General features: G+C 46.7%; 12 protein-coding genes across 12 annotated transcripts; 7 read left to right on the forward strand and 5 right to left on the reverse strand.

The window, feature by feature from the left end:
• Positions 1–6,357: 6,357 nt before the first annotated feature.
• Positions 6,358–7,035, reverse strand: LY79DRAFT_584812 (uncharacterized protein; the record flags this gene model as incomplete). Its single annotated transcript, XM_060560432.1, has 2 exons — positions 6,358–6,748; positions 6,950–7,035. The coding sequence occupies 2 exons, from the start codon at positions 7,033–7,035 to the stop codon at positions 6,358–6,360; spliced, it is 477 nt and encodes a 158-aa protein (XP_060407560.1).
• LY79DRAFT_96475 (uncharacterized protein) lies at positions 6,990–7,818 on the forward strand. The gene is made up of 2 exons (XM_060565258.1): positions 6,990–7,203; positions 7,351–7,818. The coding sequence occupies exons 1-2, from the start codon at positions 7,161–7,163 to the stop codon at positions 7,782–7,784; spliced, it is 477 nt and encodes a 158-aa protein (XP_060407561.1). The 5' UTR covers positions 6,990–7,160; the 3' UTR covers positions 7,785–7,818.
• Positions 7,819–9,085: 1,267 nt separating this feature from the next.
• Positions 9,086–10,097, reverse strand: LY79DRAFT_674752 (uncharacterized protein; the record flags this gene model as incomplete). The annotated part of the gene is made up of 2 exons (XM_060564353.1): positions 9,086–9,928; positions 10,077–10,097. The coding sequence occupies 2 exons, from the start codon at positions 10,095–10,097 to the stop codon at positions 9,086–9,088; spliced, it is 864 nt and encodes a 287-aa protein (XP_060407562.1).
• Positions 10,098–10,511: 414 nt separating this feature from the next.
• Positions 10,512–11,190, forward strand: LY79DRAFT_584814 (uncharacterized protein; the record flags this gene model as incomplete). The annotated part of the gene is made up of 2 exons (XM_060560433.1): positions 10,512–10,632; positions 10,736–11,190. 2 exons carry the CDS (start codon positions 10,512–10,514, stop codon positions 11,188–11,190), a joined length of 576 nt encoding a protein of 191 aa, XP_060407563.1.
• Positions 11,191–11,419: 229 nt separating this feature from the next.
• On the forward strand, positions 11,420–12,721 carry LY79DRAFT_584815 (uncharacterized protein; the record flags this gene model as incomplete). Its single annotated transcript, XM_060560434.1, has 3 exons — positions 11,420–11,480; positions 11,606–11,911; positions 12,186–12,721. The coding sequence occupies 3 exons, from the start codon at positions 11,420–11,422 to the stop codon at positions 12,719–12,721; spliced, it is 903 nt and encodes a 300-aa protein (XP_060407564.1).
• Positions 12,722–13,454: 733 nt separating this feature from the next.
• Positions 13,455–15,435, reverse strand: LY79DRAFT_619181 (uncharacterized protein). The gene is made up of 2 exons (XM_060562036.1): positions 15,049–15,435; positions 13,455–14,963 (listed from the first exon to the last, which is right to left on the reverse strand). Exons 1-2 carry the CDS (start codon positions 15,070–15,072, stop codon positions 13,746–13,748), a joined length of 1,242 nt encoding a protein of 413 aa, XP_060407565.1. The 5' UTR covers positions 15,073–15,435; the 3' UTR covers positions 13,455–13,745.
• Positions 15,436–15,634: 199 nt separating this feature from the next.
• Positions 15,635–17,056, reverse strand: LY79DRAFT_572148 (uncharacterized protein). The gene has a single exon (XM_060559325.1). The coding sequence runs from the start codon at positions 16,907–16,909 to the stop codon at positions 15,692–15,694; it is 1,218 nt and encodes a 405-aa protein (XP_060407566.1). The 5' UTR covers positions 16,910–17,056; the 3' UTR covers positions 15,635–15,691.
• A 204-nt stretch (positions 17,057–17,260) lies between these two features.
• LY79DRAFT_572149 (uncharacterized protein) lies at positions 17,261–17,597 on the forward strand. Its single transcript, XM_060559326.1, has one exon. It carries the CDS (start codon positions 17,354–17,356, stop codon positions 17,567–17,569), a length of 216 nt encoding a protein of 71 aa, XP_060407567.1. The 5' UTR covers positions 17,261–17,353; the 3' UTR covers positions 17,570–17,597.
• Positions 17,598–19,529: 1,932 nt separating this feature from the next.
• Positions 19,530–21,127, forward strand: LY79DRAFT_663755 (uncharacterized protein; the record flags this gene model as incomplete). The annotated part of the gene is made up of 3 exons (XM_060562848.1): positions 19,530–19,989; positions 20,319–20,388; positions 20,916–21,127. The coding sequence occupies 3 exons, from the start codon at positions 19,530–19,532 to the stop codon at positions 21,040–21,042; spliced, it is 657 nt and encodes a 218-aa protein (XP_060407568.1). The 3' UTR covers positions 21,043–21,127.
• A 757-nt stretch (positions 21,128–21,884) lies between these two features.
• On the forward strand, positions 21,885–22,398 carry LY79DRAFT_572153 (uncharacterized protein). Its single transcript, XM_060559327.1, has one exon. It carries the CDS (start codon positions 21,902–21,904, stop codon positions 22,190–22,192), a length of 291 nt encoding a protein of 96 aa, XP_060407569.1. The 5' UTR covers positions 21,885–21,901; the 3' UTR covers positions 22,193–22,398.
• An 866-nt stretch (positions 22,399–23,264) lies between these two features.
• Positions 23,265–23,441, forward strand: LY79DRAFT_484077 (uncharacterized protein; the record flags this gene model as incomplete). Its single annotated transcript, XM_060553283.1, has 1 exon — positions 23,265–23,441. A coding segment is annotated over one exon (177 nt), but the record flags the coding sequence as incomplete, so codon positions are not given.
• A 2,066-nt stretch (positions 23,442–25,507) lies between these two features.
• Positions 25,508–25,937, reverse strand: LY79DRAFT_674760 (uncharacterized protein; the record flags this gene model as incomplete). The annotated part of the gene is made up of 2 exons (XM_060564354.1): positions 25,508–25,756; positions 25,863–25,937. 2 exons carry the CDS (start codon positions 25,935–25,937, stop codon positions 25,508–25,510), a joined length of 324 nt encoding a protein of 107 aa, XP_060407571.1.
• Positions 25,938–27,382: the final 1,445 nt, after the last annotated feature.

Genomic DNA, 27,382 nt, shown 5'->3' on the forward strand with positions numbered 1-27,382 from the left:
AGTAACTATTAGAAATATAATATAAATAAGGAAGATTTAGAGGAAAACTGTCTTAATATAGTACCTTATAAATATTAATAATACACTAAGCTTTTACTAAAGAACTAGAAATAGGCTTACCTAAGTATAGACTATAGGACTATAAGATCTAACTACTTAAAGGAAAAACACTAAGTTTAAGCTAATCTATACACTTAACCTATAAAAAGAGAAGCACTTAATAAATAGCTAAATAAGAACTTAGTAAAAGGTTATATTAGACTATTAAGTTACTAGTAGGATACCTAATCCTGTTTATACTAAAAAGAACAGAGAACTAAGACTTTATATTAACTACTGTAGACTTAATAATATTACTAAGAAAAATAGCTACTTACTACTACTAATTAGTAAACTATAGAACCTTTTTATAAAGCTAACTAGTTTATAGTGCTAGACCTAAAGGAAGTATATAACCTTATTTATATAAAGGAAGAAAATAAATAGAAAATAGTATTCTATATAAGGCAAAGCTATTTAAGACACTTATTATACTATTTAGACTTACTAATACACCTACTATATTCTAAACTATAATTAACTATATTCTATAAAAGAAGCTAGATATTTTTATTATTTACTACCTAGATAATATCTAATCTTCTTAAAAGACCTTAAAGAATATAAAGAATATATATACTAGGTACTTAATAAACTTAGGAAGTAAAACTCCTAGTAAACTAGAGAAAAGTAAATTCTATACCTAAAAGGTAGACTACCTTAGATACACTATTACCCTAGGAGAAATATAAATATAGGAAAGAAAGTAGATTAGTTAAGGACTAGCCTACCCTAAGAATATTAAAGATGTCTAATCCTTTATAGGATTTATTAACTTTTATTAGAAGTTTATTAGAACTTTAGAGATATCTTATAACTAATATAATAACTTACTAGAAAAAACACTAAGTTCTTATAGACTAAAGAATACTAATAATCTTTTAAGAAACTTAAGGAGCTTATTAGATTTAAACTAGTCTTTATAATACTTAACCTAGACAAGCTATTTAAAGTTAAGACTAATGCCTTAGACTTTACTATAGGTAGATAATTAGGATAATAAGACAAGGAAAAAAACTTTACTTATATATTTTACTTAAAAACCTTCTATAGACCTAAGCTAAATTACTAAATTTATAATAAAGAACTTATAGCTATTATTAAAGTATTCTAAGAATAAAGACTATACTTATTAGAACTAAGCACTAGGTGTTAGTTTATATAGACTATAAGAACCTTTTTACTTTACTACCTTAAAAGTTCTTAATAAATAATAAATATAATAGTTAGAATTCTCTTAGAATATAACTTTAAGATTATTTACTATAAAGAATAGAAAATAGAAGAGTAGACACTTTAAGCAAAAGACTAGACTATAAAGTACTAGTACTAGAAGAAAATAAGTTATCTTAAGTATAATAATAATAGTAATATATACTAGCCTAGAAACTTATTATAATTAGTAGATATATTAATACTAGTATAACTAGTAGAATAATAGCTAACTAGATCTATAAATATATAGTGCTAAGGTATATAACACTAAGGAGTTATAAAGATATTTAAAAGAATTTAATAACACTATAATAATAAGTTATATATAAAGAAGTAGCTTTAGTAATTAAGGACTATAAGATATATAAGAAAAGTAAGAATAGTCCTTATAAGCTATATAGGTAAATATAACTACTACTAGTACTACTAGAAGTATAGTACTTATCTCTTTAGACTTTATTATTAAACTCCTAAAGTTAAAAGAACTACTTATAAAAACCTACTATAATAGTGTATTAGTTATTATTAATAGACTTATAAAGTACACCTACTTTATTCTATACCTAGAGTTAAGTACTATAGAGGATCTAGTGTATACCTTTTTAAAATATATTATTAGTAACTATAGATTACTAAAGGAAATTATATTAACAAAGAAAGTTATTTATATCTAAGTTTTAGAAATCCTTAATTTTATAACTAAGAGCTAATTATAAGCTATTAACCTTATTTTATTTATAAACTAATAGTTAAATAAAAAGAATTAACTAAATACTTAAATAATATCTATAATATTATATTAACTATAACTAAGATAATTAAGTACTATTACTGCCTATAGCCTAATTTACTATAATAGTACTATTAGAGAAAGCACTCTAAACTTACTATTTACTTAAACTATAGATTTTAACTAACAGTATATAGAGAACTACAATAAGGACTATAGGCACTAAAAGCTATAGCTAACTTTAATAAGATTTAAGAACTTAAGAATTAGCCTTAAGAGACCTAGAATTTATTAGATAATAAATAATAAAATACACTAACTAGAAAAAGATTAAGGGACTAACCTTTAAAGAGGGAGATAGTATATATCTTATCTACTAAAATATTAAAACTAAGCAACTAAGTAATAAACTTAATTATAAAAAACTTAGACCCTTTAAAATTCTTAAAAAATCTTACTAGTTAACTATAAACTTAACTTACTAGAAATAATAAAAATACACCTAGTCTTTTATATTATACTACTTAAACTAGTACTATAAGGATTAAACACTAATAACTATATTATTATTAAATTAAATAAACTAGAATATAAAGTTAAATAAATTATTACCTATAAAATTAAATAAGGTAAAGTATAGTACTTAGTTAAATAAAAAACTATAGTAAAAAGAAAATATATAAGAACTAATAAAAAACTTAGTAAAGTATTAAGAAAAGTTAAATAGCTACCTTAGTAATATTAACTATAGGATTACCTTTAACTAGAATACTACTAAGAACCTCTACTAGACAAGAAACTAGGAGTATTTAGAACCTAGGAAGAAAAAGCTAGTATTAACTACCCTAAAAGCACTAAAAGATAAGCTTTAACACTATAGAGAGCTTAGAGGAATCCCCCTTAGGGAACTCCTTTATTACACCTTTACCTTAGTAAACACCTAACGCTTCTATATATAAAGACACTTAACTTTACTAATAACTTATTTAATTTAGACTAAGCTTTCTAGAAAGCCTTAGCCTTTTTATATAATAACGCTGCTCTTTTATAAAAACGCTTTCCTTTTTAACCTCTTCTTATTAAGACACTAGGTGTCTAAACTAAATAACTTACTAAAAATATAAGATTAGTTATTACACTAAAAAAAGATAAAAAGAAACTTATAATAATATATTATATTAGAAGTAGTATTATAAGGAATACTAGCTTAATAATATATTCTATATATCTTAGAATTAGAAGAATAAGGTAATATTCCCTTAGAATAATAATTTAAACAAGGTATAATTTTAATACCCTTAGTAAAGAACTATAAGGTTTAAAATAAATAATAACAAGAAGAAGCTCTAGGCATTTATAATTTTAATTTTAATTTTTCTATATAACTAATATAGTGTTAGTATTATAGGTAATTAGGAAGTAGAATTAATAACTCCTTAACCTAGGAGTAATAACCTACTTATATAGGTCTTAAGGGTAAGACCTTTAGAGGGAAGACCTAATGTTATAACCTAATAAGTTATAGGTAATATTGCCTTACTAGACAAGATAACTAGTAGGTAGTATAGTATTTATATAGAACTAATAATAGATTAGACTAGGATAGCCCCTTAGACCTAGAAGAACTATAGTATAAGTTATATAATAATAAAGAACTAAGCAGGAGATAAAAGCTTAGTATAAGCGCTTAAAAGATTAATATATAAGCGCTTAGCCTACTTATTTATAAGCGCTTAGAAGGTATATAAGATAGCGCTTAGTAATAGAATTAGGACTTATATATAGGATAGACTTAGATATACTTAAGGATAGACTTTTATAGCTCTTTAGTAATTAACTTCTTATAATATAATTTATTTAAATAACTTTTAGTATTTAACCTTAGTAATTTAATTAACAAGAGCTATATAAGCTACCTTTATAACTATTAACTACTTAACTAATTACTAAGTAATTAATAGACTAGTAAACCTACCTTACTATTAACTAAGTATTAACCCTAGCTTATTCTTAGTAGAAACCCTACTATTAGATTACTAACTATAATATTACTATAGTAAGTATTATTCTTTACCCTTATAGTTTTTCTTTTTTTACTAAACTTAATAGTTATTTATAACTTTAATAGTAAGTATTACTTACTAAGTTACCTTTAAAAGTACTTTTTTATCTTTTTTAAGATTTACTTCTTTTACTTTAACTTAATTATTATACTTACTAATATTTAACTTATTAACTATTATACTATTTAAAAAGGCTAGACTTATAGTATAGTAATACTATTAAACTAAAGGCTAAAAGTAAAATAAATTATAACCTTAGTTAGTAGTAGTAGTAGTAAAAAAGTAGCTATAGTAGTAGCTACCCTTTATTACTACTATAATAATAATAAAGTTTATAATAGTATTTTAAAGAGGTTAAAAGTAAAAAGTACTTATTATATAGGCTTTTTATTATTATTAGTAAGCTTATTACTATTACTATTATTATTATTATTATTATTATTATTATTATTAACTTTTTCTTTATTAATAGTTACTTTTACTAACTTTCTTAGTATCTTAAAGGTTATTATTAATTTCTTTATTACTACTATAGTAACTACTAGCTTTTATAGTATCTTAATAACTATTATTAACCTTATTACTATTACTATAAGGCACTTAATAACTATATATAATAATAATCTTTTATAGGTAGCCTTATAGGCTTAAGTGCTATTAGCTAGTAGCACTAGTAATACCTTTATACTACTAGAAGTAGTATCTCCCTTCTTCTTTAGTACTATTATTAAATAGTAACAGTAATAAGCTTATTAATTAAAGCTATTTATACTATAGTATCTATATAATATAAAATAATTTAAAGGTATATAGCCACTTAGTAGGGTAACCCCCCTGTGTAACCCTAACTAGGGTAGTTATTATAATAGTGTTGCTAACGCATAGACTAAAAAGTAGGTTTTAGACGCTGCCAATGCAACAGACTGTATAGGCGTCAAGTTGTGCGACTCCTAAACGGCACAGACACCGAAACAATAATGGGTGGCATGAATCGTCTGTTTCGATTAACTCGCTCTTTCTCTCTCTTGTGCACATACCAGAAAGCAAAATCCAGACACATGAACACATAATCTCTCACTGCTCTCTCTTCCTCGTCTACCCAATGGCTGTCCCAGGCAAGCTTACTCTATTGTCCAATAATTCGCTGTACAAATGTCCCCAGAGCAAAGCCCCCCCTTGGCAAGGGCTGCATGCCTATTAACTCGCAGTAGGACATAGGCAAATACTAACATGGGCTACTCCGGCAGAGACAAACGTCAGCAGGCTGTACCAGGATTAGACCAAGCTAGAAGCTCACTAATAGCAAAAGACACCAAAGATGGAGCCTCTCCAGGCAGGGCAGGACAGACTTGCTGACAACGACAAGGACGCATTACTACGACGGACACTTACTCTCAAGTTTCGATTAAGCTGTCTAGACAAATATATGCATGTCATGCTTCATAGCAGTACGAAAACACATAGAATCGCCAACGCAACAAATCAAATGTCTCAATCCAAAGACACCAAACAATGGCTCCAACACGTCCTCTTCTTTTCTACCGTAGGTCCATCCCATTACTACTTGCTCAGGCAGCCAGACCTTTTTATTCTTTTCCTATGTCAGCTTCTTAATACCAACCTTATCGCAACCATCTCTGGAACAGAGAACAGGGCGCTCCACCGACAGCGCTCCCGCATACACCACCAGTACGTTCCATACCCATGCTTCAGTCCCGTCTTTTCGTCTTCTCAATACTCCGCCCATGCTAATTAATATACCACAGTTTCTTGAACTGCCAAGCGTAGCCAATGCCAACAAAAGACGTCTGCCAGATAGGCAAGCTCTTGCAGGCGCTCAAATCCCCAAAGTGGCAAGATGGCTAGGTAGAGCCTGGAAGCCTTCTGCGCCCACTGGACCTGAACCAAGGGCCAGCTAGATGCAACGACAAATCCATCAACATCCCAACACCATAGCAAATTAATTACCTAAGAACCGCCCAGAATTACTGTATGCTATACACAAGCGATAGTAGGGGTGGCTGAGTGAGTTGACCCCGCCATCTGTGGCTGGTTTCCGTCGCGTCGCGTCGCGTCGCGTCGGACCCGTACTTCCCTTAAAGCAGCCAGGAGAAGCAACAGCCACTTCTTCCCAAGTCCATAATCATCCATCCATACCTACCTCCATACCTATAGCTAGCTATCCACTATCCACGGTATTCGTCATCTTGCAACAAGTTAGCGCTGTTCTTGTCCATTTTTCCTAGTCAATCAATCCGCCAAGCCAACGTGTTCGTCTCTAACGCCCTCCACGACTGGCTGAAGTCCATCTACAACAAGTCGCACTACGCCTTCTGTTCCGTCGTCAGCCAAGGCCTTGATCCGTCCAGCCATTACCTCAGCAGATGCAAGACCGCCCTCTGTTCCTCCGAAGGCCAGTCGGTGATCACTATCACGAACCAGCTGACGCGTTCCGTCGTCTTCAAGAGAGGGTCCATCTGCGGGGCCTACTACATGCCCCAGCAGTACTGTCCACATTACATCCAGGGCAAACGGACCTGCGCCCTCGGCCAGACCTTCAAGGACGTGGCTGCCGTTGTCATCGTCATGTTCCCCAACGACGTCAAGCCAGCCAAGAAGCAACAGCCACTTCTTCCTAAGTCTATAACCATCCATCCATACCTACCTAGGTGCCTATAGCTAGCTATCCGCTATCCACAGTATTCGTCATCTTGCAACAAGTCAGCGCTATTGCTGTCCTTTTTTCCTGGTCAATTAATCCATCTACCCATCCTCCACAACCTACGTTGCTAATTACTATCACAGGTTTCATTAACGTCCAAATGGCTCTCTGCCCTCTTACCTACCCGCGTCCTCGAACGAGAATATGTCCCCTGAAGGAAGAAAAGTGCCAGTCGACCGAATCGATCGCGACCTGCCGTCTGCCATGACCAACAACAGTTTCAATCAACAACCACAACCACAACAACCCACGTCACAACACACTATCGCCCATGGGTGGAAACGCCATCATAGACTAAGTTTGAGCTTGATAGACTAAGCTTAAGCTTGAGATGATTGCGCTGCGTCAAGTCTCGCAAGCTGCGCCAGTCCAAGGTACATACGAATCCCTCCAGTGTCCCTACAAGGTTGTTGGAGTCGTCTTTTGACAGACGGCTCTCAACGATTGCCCGAGGCAGCATCCAGTTGTCGACCCTCTCTCCCCTTTTTCCTCCTCTCCAGCGCCTTGATCGTTCCCTCTAGATCCCACACCATCCGGTCCATGGCCAGGAGCCTCCACAGCACGGCGTGTCCCCCCGGCCATGTCACCCACCCCGCGCCCGCTAGAACCGAGAGTTCTGCCTCTAGTAAAGCCCGTTCTGCCCCAGCCAATTCCATCGCCTCCCGCCACGGGGCGATCCTCCCCATTAGCCTGTCAAACTCGGGGTCTGACTCGTTCCTCACGGCAGAGACCAGCGCTGACACGATTTGTGGCACAACCTTCTTTTTCGCCCCTTGAGTCCCTGTCGCCGTCGCGCTTGAAGCAGAACGGAGGAACTCCTCAAACGGCTCAACGATCCAGTCTTGCCATGCCCTCATGTCGCGCAGCGGACCCTCCATCCTACCCGCTTCTTCCACTGCCGGTGACAGCAATCCAGCGCTGTCTATATCCCCCCACCGTCAGAGCAGCTCCGTGACACACGACAATACGCCGCCTGTCGCATATTTATCCCCGTTGTCGTTGTCCTCCTCCTCCTCCCCCCCCTATCGTTCCATCTCATTCCAGCACAAGAGCAGCCCCTCCACCCGGGAGCCGTCCATGGCGCCGGCTGCGTTCCACAAAGACGCATGGATCTGCAATGCGGCAAGGGTTCCAACGGCATTCGCCAGCACCGTGTTATACTCGCCACACACAGACTCAATGCTGTGCGTGAGCACGCTGGCGTGACGACACAGAGGCACCATGTTATCCCTTAGGTCAGAGAGCAGCGAGGCAGCTGACTCAGTCAGGTCGACAAGAGACGACGCCACGTCGCTATACAGGAGCGCAACACAGCCCAGCTCCGCCGAGAGGGGTATCTCCCTCCATCTTGGCTCCATCAATAGCAGCACCGACCAGTCAAAGTATATATATGTCTCTACAGCCACTGTGACAAGCGTGATGCCGGCCAAGTAGAGACCTACACCGACAAGGACCCATGTGCGTAATCAGAAGTGCAAGAAGAGGGAGAAGGAGAAGGAGGTATCAGTTAGGAACATAATTCTGTTGCACTCAAGCGTCAGCACGCGCGCGTCTTCTTCATGCGGCGGTGGTTACTGGCCTGCAAGAGACGTCTGGATTCCCTCGGAGGAGAAATAGAGCTCAAGGTTGCCTTTCGTAGGAACCCAGTCGTCGTAGAAGCAAAGGTTGAGGCCTTGGTCGTCGTTGTGTCTTAGTCGTCGTCGTTGCTCTTGCTCTTGCTCTCGCCTTCTCTCTTCTTCTGCGTCTTGGTCTTGTCGCTCGCATGTCTCGTCCACGCCCTTGTCAACGCTACAGGGCAATAATACAGTGAACTGGATGGCGTGGTGGTCAGGCGGGGACTCATTGCGCCCACTTAAGGCCAAGGACAACCAGGATCTGGAGTCTCTGCTGAACATTGCACCAGGGGTCGTATTATAGACTGTCATGATCTCTACAAAGCCTCGTGGTGGGGGGTTCCAAAGACCCTGTAATCTGGCAAAAAGAATATAATTGATGAGTAAGTCTATTACAATATACCTCCTCCCCTTCCTCCCTTCTTCCGTTTCCGGTCAAACATCCGAGATTTGAGCAAACAAACAAACAGAACTTGGACAAACAAAAACAAATATAACCCCCTGTGTACAACAACAACAACAACAACAACAACAATGGTTCCACATTTAGCAAATCCCTCAATCGCCCCTACGCCCCGTCCACCTTGTTGCCATCAGAAGAAGCCTGCTGTTCCAGCCAGATTTCGCGCAGCTGGTGATCAATCTAGACGGCAGCCAAGAGATGCTTGCGCTGAGAGGCCGGAAGCTCCTTGACCCTCGCCTGGGTGGTGGAACACGAGGCTCCGTTGGTTTGATCGCCTTGACGTGTCCGCAATGTCGCCGCCGCCGTCTGCCGATGCCGATGCTGTCCTTGAGGTTGGATGGAGAAAGGCGGAGGCAGCCCAAACTGATTGTCCTGTGCAGTATACTGCTGCTGTTGGTTTTGTTGTTGTTGTTGTTCATAGTGACGGTGCAGAGGACGATGGAAACTCTGGAGGTCCTCCTTCTCCTGCTGGTGCCCAAATCTGAATGGATTTTCACGCCACTGGTCTTCAAAAAGCAGCATATTCCTCTCCAACCTATCACGTACTGCAGGCTCCAAAGTCGACCAGCGGGTGTCAGTCCCTAAGTCGGTGAAGCCGGAACTCGCAAGCCGAGACGCGACGTCGCTAGTGCTTGAGGGCCAGGCGCCGGGGCCGGAGCCGGGGCCTCTGGCGTTAGCCTCTCCCGGTCTGGCAGTGGTGGTGGTGGTAGTGGCGGCGGCGGCGGCGGCGGCGGCCATATTCGACTGGTGGACAGCCAGTACTGCGGCTTCAGAGGGCGTCGGGTTGTCCTTTTGAGCGATGTAGCTGGCAACCCTGTCGTCTACTTCCACTGTGAGAGTAGGAGCTTCTTTAGTAGAGGTGTTGTTAGAAGCCATAACGATGACAATGGTGATAATGGTGGTGATGATGATGATGATGATGATGATGATGATGATGGTGATGATGATGGTGATGATGATGGTGATGATGATGATGATGATGATAATTTCAAAGGAATCGCAACATGTCAATACAGCGATGGACTATTAATGTTGATGTCGTGGCCGAAGCAGAGATGAGATGATATACCTATTTGTATTGCCAACACTGAGTGACAAGATAATAGTGCAAGTTGATTCACCATTTTTAGCCAAATCTTAGACCAAGGGGGAGAAGAAAGACGAAACTAACAGTTGGCCGGCCAGTATCCATAGTGAGATATGACGGCCGTGTATCCGCTCTCGTCTTCTCTCCATCCCGTTCCTTGTCCTTTGTGCTAGCTGCATTACGGCTTTCATTTGATCCGTCTCCCAATCGTTTTCAGAGGAGTTCCAGGCCAGGTTCGCCCGAGACAGCCCATCCGGTTCGGCAAAGCTGACAATCAGAAGCCAAAGAATAGATGGTCTGTGGACTGCGAACTGGACTGTTATGGCAAAGGGAATATAAAACATGGCTGGGGCAGCCACTCTCATCCATCCACCCGTCCTCTCCTCACTCGCCAACAGCGCTCTTCTCATGTCGTATCACCATTCGCATCCCAGAGAATACGAATGCAGGGAACGGGACAATTTCATCAACAAACAAACAAGACAACTGACAACTGACAACAACAACAACAACAACAACATGATGAGAAACCCTCTTATGGCGGCTCTGGTATGCGGCGTCGTAGCTATTGCAATCTGGCTTGCCCGACTGCGTAGTCCATCCTTGCCGCTGCCTATCATCAGCAATCCCGATCACCAGAGTGAGTACAAATTCCCCCCTCCACAGAGTCGGGAAAATCACAGACGTGTTGCGGCGGAAACTCTGACAAGTCTGTTCTCCCCCCCCCCCCCCTGTTCTCACAGACACCATTGCCCATATCTGCGACGTATACCGGGACTACCTGTCCTTTAGCTCGGCGACGCAGGTCCAAACGCTGTACGAGGCCTTGGGCTTGGACGCGGTTCGGAATCCGGGTGTTGCGGACGTCTGGCTGGCGCTGCGGGACCGCGTCGAGGGAAATTACTACGCAAACGGAGCTCCCCTGGACGACGACGACGACGGCCCCTCCGTCGGCTTGCTGCATGGACATGACAAGGGGGACTTGCGGGACGATGGCGACGGTGAGCCACGACGACTTCCACCTCCGCCGCCCCCGGCGCCTCAGGCCACCGACGTTTGGGCGCAGATTGGCAACGTTTTGATCGACAGCAAGCTGCGCACCACCTACGACCAGGCCTTTATGCCCGTTCTGACGGGACTAGGGGTCGATCGGACGGCAGCACTGAGCAGGACGTGTCGGTGGAATGAAGAGCAATGACGGAGGGGAGGTGGGGCCACAGGTGAATGGATGTATGGATGCTTGGTTCATGTTGAGATAGTAAAACGGCCGCTGCATGGGACCTCCTTTTTCCCTCGTTCTTTCTTTCTTTCTTAATGGCAGAGCGAAGCGACTGGAACAGAGGCGAAGCTAGTACCTTGGAAGACCTTGTCCTCCTATCAAGTCCATGGACCATACGCCTTCCACTCGGCACATCCGATGAATGACCATGGCCTACCATGCCGTTGCCCGCGGTAAGTTGACCGTAGAACGCGTCATCTTCCCAGGACGTAAGTACTTCATCTCCCTCCCGGTTCTCCCACTCTCTCTCTCTCTCTCTCTCTCTCTTTCCCGCTTCCTCCCTAAAGGCCTGAACCACTGAACTGAACGACTGCCTCTGTTTTCTTCGACCCAGCGAGCCGCCAGGGCAAGAAGATGGGCAGACTCTCCGGCCGCGCCCTCTGGGAGCAGTATGCCCGCATGATCCAGAGACTATACTACGCCGACAACCCTCCACACCCTCACAGAAATCTTATAACTCCTGAGGATCTCGCCTGCGCCAAGTTGCTGCAGCCTGAGTATGAGCTTCCAGCTGCTGTCCAAGGCGGTGGCGATGGCGACGGCGACAACGACAACGACGAAGAAGAAACCAACAATGATGACGAGACGATCCGAGAGGTTGCGTGGCCTAAGAAATGGGACAACCGCAGGTCTCTGGCAGGTGTGTTGTACCGTGCAGAATGGAAGGCCTTTCCTACCACCCACAGCAAAGAGATGGTTCGTTTTCTCCCTCTTCTTTGTTCTATTAGGCTGGCTGGCTTGCTTGCTTGTTTGCTTCCCCATCTGATGAGCTTGCTGTCTTTCTCTTGGCTGACCTGAGCAGAAGAATCCGAAGAGCGACCTGGACGACCAAACACCTGCCCTGAAACCACACCAAAAGCCGCCCGCAAGATCACAGCCGCCTGCACCGGTGCAGCACGAGGACAACGACATAGACTCGCAGGCCCCTCCAGAGGATCCTCAACACCGACCCGAGCTCGATCGACACCCTGCAGCGACACCCACGACCGTTGGGCCTGACAGCCACCATGTTTCCGATCGCCACCCGCAGCAAGCCGACGACACTCAGGCTGACCCTCCGAATAGCCTTCCGTCGCAGGGGCAACAAGCGTCGCGCCCTCTGCCTGTCGTCTCTCAGGCCGGGGCCGATGATGTACAGAGGACACTCGAGAGAGGACTTAGGGGACTTCAGCTGTGCTCTCAGCTTCCGCCGCGACCCACGCCTCTTCCTCCACCGATGGACTTTCATCATCCGAACCGAGCCCGCAGGTCAGGATCACGCCGCGAGGGTTATCCAGATGGCCTGGCTGGACCCCAGCCCCAGAGGCCGCACGATGATATAGAGAGGGAGCCCTTTGGCGACGAGGGTTCTTCCTCTGGGTCCAGAGCCTTCTCGCAGGACGACCTGAGGATGTTCTTGGCTTGGCGCAGGGAGAGAAGGAGAAGGCCCGGGGTGGGCGGCGACAACTAGTAGCCATGAGAAAGAAACTGTAGACTTTGGGGCCAGATAGGGGTTGGAACAATAAGATGCATCCAAGAACTATATGTAGCTAGCTACAGTCTGTTGCGTTGGCAGCGTCCAAAACCTACTTTTTAGTCTATGCGCTGAAAACACATATGTGAGTTTTGGCTTAATGCCAGCCTATCGCAATAGATAATAGTAATACCAGCCTATTACGACAGACAACAGTGATGCCAGCTCATTGCAATAGATAACAGTAATACTAGCCTATCACAATAGACAACAGTGATGCTAGCCCACTGCAATAGATAACAGTGATGCTAGCCTGGCCAGGCCTATTGCAATGGATAACAGTGATGCTAGCCCATCGCGATAGATAACGGCAATGCCAGCCCATTACAATAGGCTAGCATTACTATTATCTATTACAGTAGGCTAGTGTTACTATTACCTATTATAATAAGCTAGTATTACTATTATTTATTATAATAAGCTAGTATTACTATTATTTATTATAATAGGCTAGTATTACTATTATTTATTATAATAGGCTAGTATTAAGCTAAAATTTATATATGTGTTTTTAGTGTATAGACTGAAAAGTAGGTTTTGGACGCTGCTAACGCAACAGACTGTAGGATCAGATGTTCAACAGAAAGCTGTTTTGATTGACGATGCTTAAAACTCGACTTATGGGCCCTTGGGGGGAGCTGACAAGCAACATGAGGAAACACCTCACAATTTAATCATCAATCATTAATAGAATTCTCTACTTTCGGGTTTTGCTCAGTTTTTATCAATCATCGTTTCCCATCATTCATTGTTGATCGTGATCCATCGTCAATCGTCATTCATCGCCCATCACTCACATCAAATTACATCGTGAGACCAACTTTCCTCCCCATTCCTCCCACGACAACCATCATATGAGTCCATTCTAGGGCATCGTCCGAACCTTGAGCCAAAAGCACACATATCGTGATGCTCACTTGAGGACGATCCGAGTGAGGCAGGCAGGCAAGCAGGCAGACAGTCAAAGATACGGTCCGTGTACCCCTGAAACCCTCGCCTCCATCGCGGGAGACAGGCCATCACCACCGAGAAAATACTTGCACAGCAGTCCACGGCCGGGGTACGGCGGAGGACTAGGGCCTGATGGCCGCCGCCGACGGTCGTGGATGACGTCTTCGAGGAAGAAGATCTCCTCCAGAAGCTTCTCGCGAGCCTCTCGGATGGCGACGACGCGAGGGCGGTTGGGCTGTCTGCCGCAACCTCTACCGCCAACCGCCAGCGAGAAGCCAAAGAGCGCATCGAGCATGTGGACTCGAAGATCGAACAGCCGAGCCCATCCCTGGCGGAGCCAACCCTCAAGCTTGGCGAGTGACTTGTCAGCCCAGAAACGAGCGACATCACGGGCAGCAGTAGGAGCAACATTATCGGCAGCGGGGAGAGCGTCCTTTTCTTGGCGGCCTCTGAAAGCCAGACCCGAGCCTGCCGCGTTTCCAGCCGCAGGCGTCGCACGAGGGACTGAAGCTGACCCCCCTGGCCGAGCACCACGGGGTACACAAGGTTCTACCAGTCTCGAAACGGAATCGCCAGGTACAACCTCGTCTTGGTCCTTGTCGTTCTGGGCCATGTTTCTTTGGTCACGCCGAGCGGGCTCATCGGCGGGAGCGATGGCAGGGTCCGGCAGCGACACGTCCCTGCCATCGCTCCCGCTATGATGATGGCTCATGTCCTCCTCATCCCGACGCGGCGGGACGACGGGAACTTGGCCCAGTTCTCGCAGTTGGGCGGCCAGTGCAGCGATCTCGTCCTCGTGACGGCGACGCTGTCTACGCTCGTCCTCGTCGGCGTCTGACGCCTGCTGCAGCAAAGTGCGGGCGTATTCGGGATCGAAGCAGCTGCCGTCCCACTCGACGCACAGGAAACCTCGGGTCCAGTCTTCCCAGACGCGCTCACCATCCGTGTCGCGCACGAGGCCCAGATGGACGGCTTCCGAGGCACAGCGAGACAGGCCGGACTGAATCTTGCGGAGGACGACGAGGTCCCAGGCGGCGCCCCAGGACGAGCCGTCCGGGCGGACGAGGTACAGCTCCCGGGCGATGCAGTCCCACTGCTTGAAGGCGGCGGTGGCAGGAGAGAGCTGGAAGCGGATGACGTGCTGCCACATGCGGCGCTTGCAGCCGGGGGCAAAGGAGATGTGGGTGCCGGCGTTGCGGAGGTGTTGGATGTCGGAGCGGCAGACGCGCTGTTTGTGATGCCCACGTTCGGTCAGCATACAGACGAGACAAGAGAGAGAGAGGGGTTGGTGAGCATTAGAATATCCGACTGACCTTCACGCTGTTGGTTGGGCACATGTGTGACGAGCGGCGGCGGCGCCAGCGGCCACAGCGACGACTACGACGACGACGACGACGAACGGTGGAAAGCGGAAGAGGACGTCGACATGTGAGCTTTCGTGGGCGAGAGATGAGATGCCGCACGGGAGCGAGACTTCTCAGCACTGCAGCCAAAGCGGCGGGATGAGCTGAAGGGTCGCGGTTCCGATTCGACCATGAAAGTGTTTCTGGGGGAATGAATCCATCTTATTCTTAGCGTTGCGGCCGTTTGCTTCGGGTCCTCAGAGGTGGAGAAAGTGATTCTCCCGCCCCCGAAGCAGGCATCTTTTGTGAGGCGATGCGATGCACCTTGGGGTTTGTATATTGGGTTGTATCTTGGATGTATTGTCTAAGCTATGATGTGGGCTGCTGGTGCCCTGTACCTACACTAATGCAATGTGATGTACCTGGATGCCTTAGGCATACATGACAAGGCATCTGTCTTCTACGTTACGCCACGTGATCATGGTACCTTGAAGCGAGTCATTACGTAAGGTGGATACTGACTAACGACATGTCACCGACATTTCGCCCAGGCCTCCTCCTCACCGACATATAAGCTGCCATGGCACCACAATAAACTGAGTTCGCAAATAATCTAACACTTTGAATAATACAGCCGGAAACTCTGCAAGTAGTTGACGCCCAGGTCTCTTGCCGTCTTGATCCAGCGCTGCAGCACTTCGTCGCTTGCCTGACTCCCCTGGCGGCTCAAGATCTCAGCCACGAGATCGGCGGCCCCCTGTGCCACCTCACCGACATGTGTCTCCTCGTCCTGGACGGCCTTGACAAGTTTTGCCGTCTTGCTTGCTCCCTCGGTCAGCGTTTTGCATAGCAGATTGGCCTTAGCCTTGCGCCGCCTCCACATGACGATCTCGTTGCGGATGACCATGGCCTGGTCCTCCCACAACAACACATGGACCTCGTCAGCAGTACCTTTTGTCACCCGTTGCCACCAGGATGAGGATGATGTGGGTCTGGCTTTGCGACGCGCCGTACTGAGTCTGTGTCTCTTGTCCGAGATACTCTCCTCAAGAGCCATGTTCCAGCCACAGACGCTAGATGCCACATCCCCCACCTCCTGGCTCAGAGCCGTCACGTACTTGGCAAATTGCTTTCGGCTCGCTGCCTCCCCGTCCAGGACGCGAGAGAGCTCTCGCGCAAGTCCCTCCAGGGTCACTGAAGGCGGGTACCTGTCCGATAGGGGCGGCGCCCCCCTGTCCAACAGGCTCCAAAACCAAACGGCGCTGAACCGGGCCAGTGGCGGAGGAGGAGTAGGACAGTTAGGCAACGGGTCATCCAGTAAACCCTTGATCTTGTCCTGGGCGCGCTCCACATTTCGCGCCTGTTTCCGTCCAATCTTCTGCAGCCGCCCGACGACGGAACCCGCCCTGCGCATGACGGCAAACAACTCCCGCTGTTTGTCCGTCATGTACTTCCGCTGCTCGGCGGCCATGCCCCCAAGCAGGTCGCCGAAGCCAAAGACACAGAAATGGCGGTCAGGCTTCTGAATCAGGAACAATTCCGCGGGCGTCAGGGGGGTCCAGGCAGGTAAGACTGTTGTCAAAGCCGCTGGGAAAGGAGGAGGAGAGGCCGCCGTGTTGATGCCAGCGCACCAGTCAACCAAGAAGAATCTAACGGGAACCAGGTCGTCGCAGGCCCAGACGTAGAGAGCGTAGAGGCCACCGAGGGACACGTTAATGGCCCACGCGGCGACGAGGGCCAAGAGGCCCAAGACGGCAAAGATGGGAAACGCGAACTTTGTTACTCTGCACACGGGCTTCACCAGGGCGCAGTGTGCGATGGTCCAGATCATGGCCAAAACCGCTCGGGCGATGCCGAGGAGAATGGACCAACGCCAACAACCTGCCACTGCCTCCTTCTCCTCCGTTGTAGGACCCTTACCCTGTGGTGTTCTCGGGTAGTGTTCATGGCTGCTGTGGGCCTGGTTTCTGCTTAGGTGTGGACCGGCGCCCTGTCCATCTTGCGTGTGGTGGTTCGTATTGGGAGGCGTCTTCCTGCTGCCAGCCAGCTCAGGTCAAAGTGTTTTTGGCGGATGCCACGCATGCTGCCAGGCTTCATGCTCACCTGATTTGTCGTAATTCTTACCCTGAGGTGTTCTCAGGTAGTGTTCGTGGCTGCTGTGGGCCTGGTTTCTGCTTAGGTGTGGACCAGTGCCCTGGCCATCTCGTGTGCGGTGGTTCATATTGGGAGGCGTCTTCCTGTTGCCAGCCGGTTCAGGTCGAAGTGTTTTTGGCAGATGCCACACATGCTGCCGGGCTTCATGCTCGCCTGGTTTGTCGTCAACTCTACCATCGCGCCCAATCTGATTAAGGACCCGCTGGTGAGCGGCATTAAACCGCTCGTTGCTGACGGGTTTCATGGCCTAACAGGAACGGGGACTTGTCAGAGGTCTGGGCTTGGGCGACGAGGTCTCATCCAGAGGAGCAACAGCAACGGGTGTACGTCTAGATAGATTAATACAAAGTTTCCCTGGATGGTCCAGTATTCTACAAGCTTGGGTTGGCAGCATACCGTCTGTCTAAATCACTGGTATTTATCCCCCTTTGACTACCTATCCAACAGACCTTGTATTAAGTACAGGGGGTGGATGCCTTTTTCTTTTCCTTTGCCAACATGCAGGTACCCGTCCGTCACCTATTTAGGGTGGGCTTGGCCTGGTCTGAGCGGCCTGGTTCAGACATCTGCCTCCATCCCTCTCCCCCCATCCCTCTCCCCCCCCTCAGATCTGGTTACGCGTGAGGGAACGTACCGCCTTTCCAGGACCAGAGGCCAACCAACCGCTCGCCCACAGAGAATGTTCTCTGCATGGGAGCCATTCCTCCTCAGTCCGCCGGAGTCGTCCCACAATGGACATAGCCAGCGGGAAGTAGGGGCTCTATCTGGGGCAGAAGTGCCCAAGGCCCAGGGAGACAGACGCAGAGGCGTCATATAGCAGGCAGCAGTTCCACCAACGACAGCTGAACCACCCCAAAACCAGCTCATCCTGATAACAGGGTAGCGCAGTCTTGAAACGTGACAACTAGCCAAATAATAGTAGCTGTCTAACCTTCACTTTTCGAACAAGGCACTGATAACAGCAATACAATCAGTAGATGGGTCAAAACCTGAGTCCCAAAAGTGGAATCCCATGTAGAGACAGGCCTAGCGATTGGGATCTGCCGGGCTCACAGGTAATAATAGTCCAATAATAGAGATAGATAAGCCGCACGCTCTAATAACAGAGAGGGCATGTAGAGACAGGCCCAGCAATTAGGATCTGCCAGGCTCACAGGTAATGATGGTCCAATAATAGAGATGGATGAGCCGCACACTCTAATAACAGAGAGGGCCATCCAGCCGCAAGTTTCAAACCAGGACAGTTAGAAATAACCAGCCAAAAATGGGAGGTCTCAAGGCGGCCCCATATAATGATGGTGACAAGAGAGATTCTGGCTTCTTTGTCCATCACACTGAGAAATAATGGACAAGGCCAGGGGTTTTAAACTCATACCAACCTCCTGACCAATTCTTTCTCTAGTACCTTGGTCATATCTTTGCCATAAACAACATCTTAAGACTGCCTCCATAGTCCATGAAGAAGTGTCTTAGAGAACTGGAGGTGACCAACTATGCCAAGTGTTTACCATGATAAGACCTGAAGCCTGCTGCTCATAGTGGTAAGATTCACAGGCCAAGATGCAGTAAAAAACAGCCATCATAAGAAGAGCTAAGACCAGAGCGGAGTCGCGGTTTCAAGCTTTTGCATTGGAAGTCTCAGTCTGGACGTTGAATATTCGTCATGGAAACTTCTGTCATGTGTAATTAGGCTCCAAGATGCCGGTATCAAACAAACAAACTCACCAGTTTGCAGCCCCATGTCCTGGGCCGTAAGACACCAACCCACATGAGAATGGCGTGCCGGCAGCTTGAATTCTTGGGTGAACTGAAGGCTGGGCGAACATGCTGCCAGGGAGCAGGACACCACAAACTTGCCCATCCGCTTGGGCCCTCCCGTTCATGTCTCGATCATCTCTGCAGACCCCCGAATTTAGAGACGTTAGACACCAGCGGTGAACATGTTGGACAAGACGCGGCTACTGACCGCCTCGGGGGGGGCATCATCTCCAGGCGTTCGTCCGTTCTGCCCCAACATTCATCCGGCTTGTTCCCTTCTCTCTACACAAGGTTATGACCTTTGGAGAGAAGCGTGCCTCAATCGATCCGCCCGTGCATATATGGCTTAATACTCCCGTCATTCCTTATCGTTGACAGTTCAATTTACAGCGATTTCTTCTCCATTTGTTGCCAAAGTGAGGGCATCCTGAATCTCTGCTTTGATCCATGTCCGAGGCACACAGCAACCATGTGCCCTAACAACTCGTACCAGGTTGATTGATTGCCCGCTCTGCCCCTCCCCCCCCCCCCCGCAAACTATGAATATCCTTACTGATGTTCATTTCATGTCTGAGCAGACCGTATGCGGCATCAGCATCGATTACTATCGACAAGCCGGCCCACGCGCCGGCGTGTCTTGGTGCGTCCGCGTCCGCGCCGAAATCCTCTGTGCTATCGGAGCAAACCAATGCCTCCCGCCCTACGTTAACCACCTAAACTTCCAAGGGCGCTTTATGCCTAATGTGCGCGTCGCCTGCAACATAATTCACGGCGACGACTTCGCCAGCGTTATTGGACCGCAGTTTGATCGCCTGGTAAAGCACTATGCTAAACGCTGGGTCGTCGTAAACGGCATTGTGCTCGAGGATAGAAGTGTCGCTAACGGATTTTGGTTCAACCAGGAGCTGGTCGAAAGATGTTTCAACAGTGTCGGCGCCATCGAGCGCTGGCTGCGGGATGATATGGGAAAACTGGACTGGTGGGAGAAGGTGGCTCGGGGTAAGTTGGTCTCAGGGGCCGCCGATGAAGCTTACCTGCTTCATTCATCCCTCGCCCGTCTTCTAACGTGTCGGCATCAACAAGTCATCGCTAACGTTGAGTCTTGTCATCTTTAGACCCCGGTCTTATCCGTTCTCCTCCTTTGACTCCAAGTCATCCCACGCCAGCAACACCGGCAACCCCGACGACGCTAACGACTCCAGACACATAGAGACAGCGCCGTATGAGCACTGCCACGTCCACAGCAATAGGCAAATGGACAAAGCCGCCGCGAACGCCGCCAAGGCGCCATAGGGGAGGTCTAGGTTCGGCGGAAATGGATCGCCTAGTATCCGGTCTTGAAACCCTTGGCTTTCCGTCTGACCCGGGCCTGAGTCAAACTCCCTCGACTTCGACACGGTAAGTGCCTGAATTCAGAAGTCCTAAAGGTTCAAAGGCGGTCCACCAACGTTGATCTCATTTTTCTTGCGTCGACGTAGCTCATGTCGATCCCAGATGCCCCCCCAGGTCGCCATCAGACCTGTTCAGTGACCCCGCAAGGGGCTTGGCCAGGGAGAATCGGGGTCAGATGCCCGCCGCGGTCTCGGTCTCACCCGTCCCGGCGGAAGACGCCAGTCCCGTTCTCGGTCCGGGGCTGTGGGAACCGGTACCCACGCCGAAGGCCGCGGTTCTGAACCTCGAGCCCTCCCAGATCATGTCCCTTCCAACTCCCGCGCAAAGCGTCGCTTCGACCAAGGCTTCTCCGACCGTCCCAGCATCCGCTAAGCGATCCGTTTTTCCTTCGTCGCCGTCGCCGTCGTCATCGTCGTCGTTGTCCTTGTCTCGGGCGTCGCGTCATCCTCCACCGCCATCCACCATTGCCTCATCATCATGCCGAGGCCGCAGCGTCGCGGGCGCTGCTCCGTTCACATCCGTCTCTTTGGTAGCCCCGCTGTCGTCTCTCCCATCATCGCTGCCGAGACTATCCCAGGAGGAGAGTCCCCGACCACCGCCGCCGCCACCACCGACTACGATCCTCACGGAGGGAGCGACAGATGCACCTCTGGTGGTTGAGGCGGCAGCTGTGGAGCACACTCACGATGACGATAGCAACAACGGTGACGGTCGCAGTGGCGTGGATGGCAGGGATGGCAGGGATGACATTGGCACTGAGAACTGTGACGAGAATTGGGAGGATCGCGTCAGGGTGTCACTCGATTCGGCGCGACGCGCGTGGCGGCATGTGGTCGAGGTCGAGGCTGCGATGCAGGGTCTTATGTTTGGCATAGACAGAACGATCTGAGATGCACTGTTTGTCATGTAATTCGCGTCAGGGAGAATCCCGCTGTTGCTTCTCTTACGCTGCCGGCCGCGATGTTGATCAAGAGACGCAACTGTCGTCATGTGTTCCTGCCACTCTGTTCAAGATACTGTACCTTCTGCTGCCTGGGTAAGGGGGTTGACGTCAGCCCTGCGTACCTATCTAGCCCTCATCTCCACTATGATTCTCTTTGCTGCTCCTTTCCTTCCATTCTTTCCCCCATCAAACTGCCACCTTCCTGTCTGGCTTTCCTTTCCAAGCAACTGCCCCCTTTCGCACAAGCCACTTTCATGAAGTCATACGACACAAACAGCAAGCACACCAGCTAATATAGACGTCTTCTGGGGTCGGGATGACGAGGAACCGCGACAAGGGAGGGGAGGGGGGCATCATAAGGGCGCATGCAGAGAAGTCAGAGCTACGCAACAAATTTAGAAGCTACTAGGAGGTACTTTCAGCCTCTGATTGTGTGGTTCAGGCGTTTCTTCTGTGGCGGTGCAATACAATGCGAAAGAAAAGAAATAGCACGAGATTGATTGTCGCCAGGCCTGAGAGACTGGTGCCACCTGCTGGATTGCTCTTTCCAGAGGAAGAAGCTCTCCTTTCAGAGTAATGAAGTCTTTTCCTCCTCCTCTTTCTCTCCTCCTCTTTCCCTTGTTTTGTTTTCCTCTTCTACTTGCGCTACTGTTTTACCTTGCGTTTCTCAGCCAACCATGCATTTCTTACACTTTTCTCTCCCCGCCACCCTTACTCAGCTCTTCGTTCTGTCTTGGAAAACACACCTACTGCCTAATGCTGCCTACGTTCTACTACAAGCCATATGACATCCCTCTCTTTGCTACAGAACCAGACCTAACCTCATTCTGTTCATTAAGAAGCGATAACTGCTTTCCCCATCTCTGATTGTTCGCCCATCCACCTCAACCAGGTGCAACACCGTCGTTCTCCAGCCGCCTTCTCCAAATTCGGTCTGTGTCTGTCTACCAGTACCCCTTCCTCTGCGTCCAAGTCGCTGAGATGATTCCGATGTCCCCGACCCACTGTCATACATCTTTCCCCCTCGATTATACCCATCTTAACGAGCCTTTCCAAGTCTTGATCTGGCCGCACGAACACACACTTTCATGGATGTAAGACGTTACGCTGACCTCTGTCCGGATAGGGCTACTCAGTCCAACAATCCTCGACTAAACGCCTTCTTTTTCATCCATGCCAAGCTACTGCAGTGCCTACGTTAGCGACAGGCCCACAACCTCTTCAGGTCCTCTCAACACGATCCCGGCGGCCATGATGCTCAGTACACGAGAGGATTTCTCAATTCAACAGTCTCACAACGCTGTCACAGCCACCACAACAGATATATACACAGAACAGTATAACAGCTTAATAACCTCAAAATGGAGTCTAAGACGCTGGAACAGAAGGCCGCGGAGGCTGCCCTCGGCAGTCTATATGCCACTGAATCTACGCCTAGCGGGATAGACTCTTCGGTTTTGGACATTAGACAGGTCGTTTTCCTGTTTCTCCTGTTTGTTAAATCGCTGACGCTACCACAGGTAATCCCAACAAAAAGACTATAAGCGCTGTGAATTGGCTGAATACCATAATGCAAGGAGAGGACGAAGATGACTCGCCGTCCAACACTGTGGTTAAGAACAAGCTCAAACGCCGTCGATCGCGCGTAGATGTTACGGCCACCACCGACGAGCCTGCCCAGAAAAAGCTTTTCACCAAGCTGGGCAATCGAACCAACAAGTACATTGACATTCTCGTCCGCGATTTCGCAAGCAAGCTCCTGCGCAACTCCGTGGGCATCATTCCGCGCAAAGGCAAGGAATTCATGGACATCTATCTCATTGGCTATTTCACCGCTCTGCTCCTGATGATCGCTGAGCTATTCGCCCGTTGGAATACGGAGGACGTCACCACCCACGAGCTTCGCTTGCGCCTGTCTCTCAAGGGCCTGTTCTCGATCATGCAAATCGCCATGATCCTAATCGCCAGCGTAAGTGTTCGCAAGGGAAAGGCCTGTAAACTCACCTTTACCGCTTCCGACGACATGTGGAACAATATAGGTCAACGCTTCCAGCAGCAGGCTCACCACGAAATCGCTTGTGGATTGTCCGCCCGAATCCACCTCATCAAGACCCGCAGATGGAAATTTGTGGCGACCGCAAATGACAGCAATCTACTCGCGGCTGACGAAGTTTCTACAGGCACCAACCTGGGACTTACCAACGAGATGATCATCTAGCTTGAGGACTACTAGCCGGGCGTCTCCGCTAATACCTGTTTCTGCTGTTTCTGCTGTTCTGCTGTAGGTCTGATGAAATAAAATGATGACATATTTCTCCACGGTTGGTCAGGAGCTTTTCATACGGGCATAGATTTACAGACAGTATTATGGCAGGTAATAGTGGAAGATTTACTCCGTAGTGAGTGACGGTGATAGGTGAGATGTGAGTGATGATGGTGGGTGCTGACTGTAAGGTGGCTAGGTAGGTAGGTGCCTGGTATTAGTCGGAGCTGCAATTGTTGTAAGGCACTCGTAATTGTGGAATGCCCGCACTTGCCGCGGCGAGAACCAAGGGCGAATTCGCCGTCTGCGCCTATTTTTGCTGCTCACAAACCTCGTTCGCGTCCATCAAGTCTATGGAACCGCCTTCTTCCTTCACTATCGCTGCCACAGCCACACCTACTCTAACCATCGACGCGCGCGTTCAACGGCCGCAGCAACTCCTCGCATAGAATGCATCAGTCAAACAAACAACTAACCGTCCCCTCTGACCAATCGCTCACGTCAAGAAGCACAAGCACCAACCTATTGCCCTCTTAGCCCGCGCCGTCGCAGCAAAACTCCTCCGTGAATCGTGAAGCTAGACAGGCTCGAGATGGTCAGCCAGGGATCAATATTATTACTGATAGATGCCAGTCGCTAGGAGAAGGATGAATCAGTCATTGGTCAAGGTTTTGGCACAGTTGCAAACGACACCTTTACTTACACCAAGCCAGTCAGTTACAGCATAGCTGAGCATTAATTACAGAACAGTCACAGAAATCAACCTCGTTTCCATGGCCGCCTGTCTTACATATAGTCAGCACCCATCTCAGCTCCTGAACGCGTCGGGGGACTCCGATTAAGCTGGCAGGTAAGCATAGTAAGTTGGCCCAGCTGTTGTTCTGCTCTGCAGATAGAGGGACGAGTACACGGAAATCTCGGGAATCACCGCCATCACCTTTAGGAGAATCTCGGTATTTCAGCTCCATCTCACCAATCGCCTTCGCCTCACTTGTTTCTATTTTACTTATCTTGACCCTACTTCTATTTGCCTCATTTTTAGCTTGGTATCCCACTGGCGTTTGCCTCACTTGTCCTAGTCTCACTCATTGCTATTGCACTTATCCACGCCGCAATCGTCTTCAACTTGATTGTTTACACTTTACTATAATTCTATTGTTAACAACAAATATTCTCTAGCTCGCAAAACTCCACCAGCGATGCTAAGGCGAAGGAAAACATGGAAGCAAATATCTTAGAACAGATATGCTTGCTTTATTATTGACTTTAAGTATACGCCATGTCCCCTAATGTCCTCTGTGATTACCTTAGCGTGCTAAATCCTGGACCGTCTAGACAGGCCAGAAGCTAACGAACTAGTTGGCTAGGATGGTATAGACATAGCCCGAGGCCGAGGCCAATTCCAGTATTAACGATAATAACATGTAGTCCTTTGGCCAAGACAATGCCCATCGGTTGGCTGATGCATTCATTGCCTTACGCGGGGCCGCAGCAGTCGGGGATCCAATCACAGAGCGCGGGAAAGCAGCAGGGTCACCTTATCGACTCGTAGTAGGCAGAAAGCAGTCGCTAGTCGGAGTGGAATGCGTTTACAATGAAGGGACTGCAGAAGTGCTTGCATCGCGTTAAGTAATAGAAGCGGAATAACCCGTAGTGACAGAAAGTCCGGGAACCAATGAATCGATGAACCGTGAATACTAATGAGCTGTGAATACTGATGAGCCATGAATACGCGAGCCTATTTGTTTGGCTTTTGGCAAGAATCTGCAGCGTCATGCATGTCGTTCAATAGGCGCCAATAGTATATTGATGCTGCTGTTGACATGAGAATGACGAGGCCCGCCCATCAGTCACCTACAGAAAGTTCGTTGTAGACTAGTAGAAGGTTGTCTGTTGCTGATTGATAGGTCTGTCTGTCACTAGGCGGTGTCCTCCTCCTCATCCTTCTCCTCCTCATCCTTCTCCTCCTCATCCTTCTCCTCCTCATCCTTCTCCTCCTCATCCTTCTCCTCCTCATCCTTCTCCTCCTCATCCTTCTCCTCCTCATCCTTCTCCTCCTCATCCTTCTCCTCCTCATCCTTCTCCTCCTCATCCTTCTCCTCCTCATCCTTCTCCTCCTCATCCTTCTCCTCCTCCTTGTCCCACTGCTTGAGGTCATCAAGTAGCGCCTGGCCTCACCAGTCGGCGTGTAACAAATCGTCGGCCCAGTCGGCTCATTTGAGGCTATCGACATTAAAGGCGCCGTTGGCTCAGTAAGGCGGCCTTCACGCTTACAGGTCCCTCTGGTACGGTCTTTTTGGACCGTACAGGTGGATCTGACTGGCAGATCTTGGGGTCGGGTCGGGCCATTTGTCCACGTGGCTAACCAACAACATCAAGAGCGGTGTACCGAGACATGCCTTTTGGAGTCAAAGGCAAGTCCCTCGTAGTTCCCCGTCAGCTGGCAGCCTTTGTTGCCATCTCACGGGGGAAGCAATTGGAACAGGTGAGGTGATGGTATTTGTATGGCTGCGGAATTGCCTCGGACTCCGTTCAGTCTTGCAAAACCAAGCAGGTTGATCTCGCAGTTGGTTCCGTCGCTGACACGCATTTGCAGACTTGAGTCCTAATCGCCCGAGAGGGTATAGTTTCCCAATACAGTTTGTTGCGTTGGCACCGTCCAAAACCTTTTGCATGGTCCATGCACAGAAACCCCCCATTTTCTAAAAACCAAAAAATCCAAAAGTAGGGCTTCTAGCCTCAAAGTATTAGCTATAAATCTAGGATAATCTTATAATATACTTTATAGCCTTTTCTATATAATCTATTTTTTATAAAATTTAATAATTAAAGCTTACTATTATATCTAAGATTCTAGAAATATAGGCCTAGACGCTATAAATACAACAGGGAAGTTTTTTAGTAGTTACATTAGTAGTGTCTAAATTAGGAATTTTAATTTAGACGCTACTAATGTAACTACTAAAAACTTCCCTATTGCGTTTATAGTGTCTAGGCCTATATTTCTAGATTCTTAGATATTAAATCTAAGTAAATAGCTATAAATATAAGTAAATTTATATAAGTAGTAGACTAGTATACTTAGTTTTATATATTTTTTAGAAAATTATATTCTTTTTATATAAGTAAATATACTAGAAAGTAGGTTTTTTAGTTTTTAGAAAATAGGGGGTTTCTGTGCATAGACTATGTAAAAGGTTTTGGACGGTGTTAACGTAATAAACTGTAGCCAAACTTGATGACGGAAACTACATTCTGTTTAGTAGCTTCTCTGTCTATAAGATACCCTGAGAAATCCATTGACGTATTACTTGACTACATAATTAGTAATAGAATACAACATATTAGACCAACGTTGCCTTAATATTTACTAATATTTCTAAAGATAGTGTTTTTTTATATTTAAAGTAGTATTCTTAACTTTAGTAAATAAAATACTTATATTTACTATTTTTTTAATAGGCTAGTTTTATATCTTTTAATTCTAAAGTTATTACTTTTTACCTAGGTTTTAAGCCAAAGATACTAACACTAGTAGACTTATACTTAAATAGCTTAGGCTTATAAGACCTAAAGACACTAATAATTATACTTTAAAGTATATAAAGCTTTACTTTATAAAGAAAAATTAAAAGTTATTAAAGAATTTACTAATTTTAGTATAAAAGGTAATTAACTTATAGTTTAAAAGGTATTAGTAAGTAAGTATATTTATTTACTATTATTAATATAAAAAGCTATTAACTTTATAAAATAATAAAGGTACTTAGTAAGTACTATAAGGCTAAAAAGAC

Source organism: Colletotrichum navitas, assembly GCF_030913465.1.
Source record: "Colletotrichum navitas strain CBS 125086 chromosome Unknown LY79scaffold_142, whole genome shotgun sequence".
Lineage (NCBI taxonomy): Eukaryota > Fungi > Ascomycota > Sordariomycetes > Glomerellales > Glomerellaceae > Colletotrichum > Colletotrichum navitas.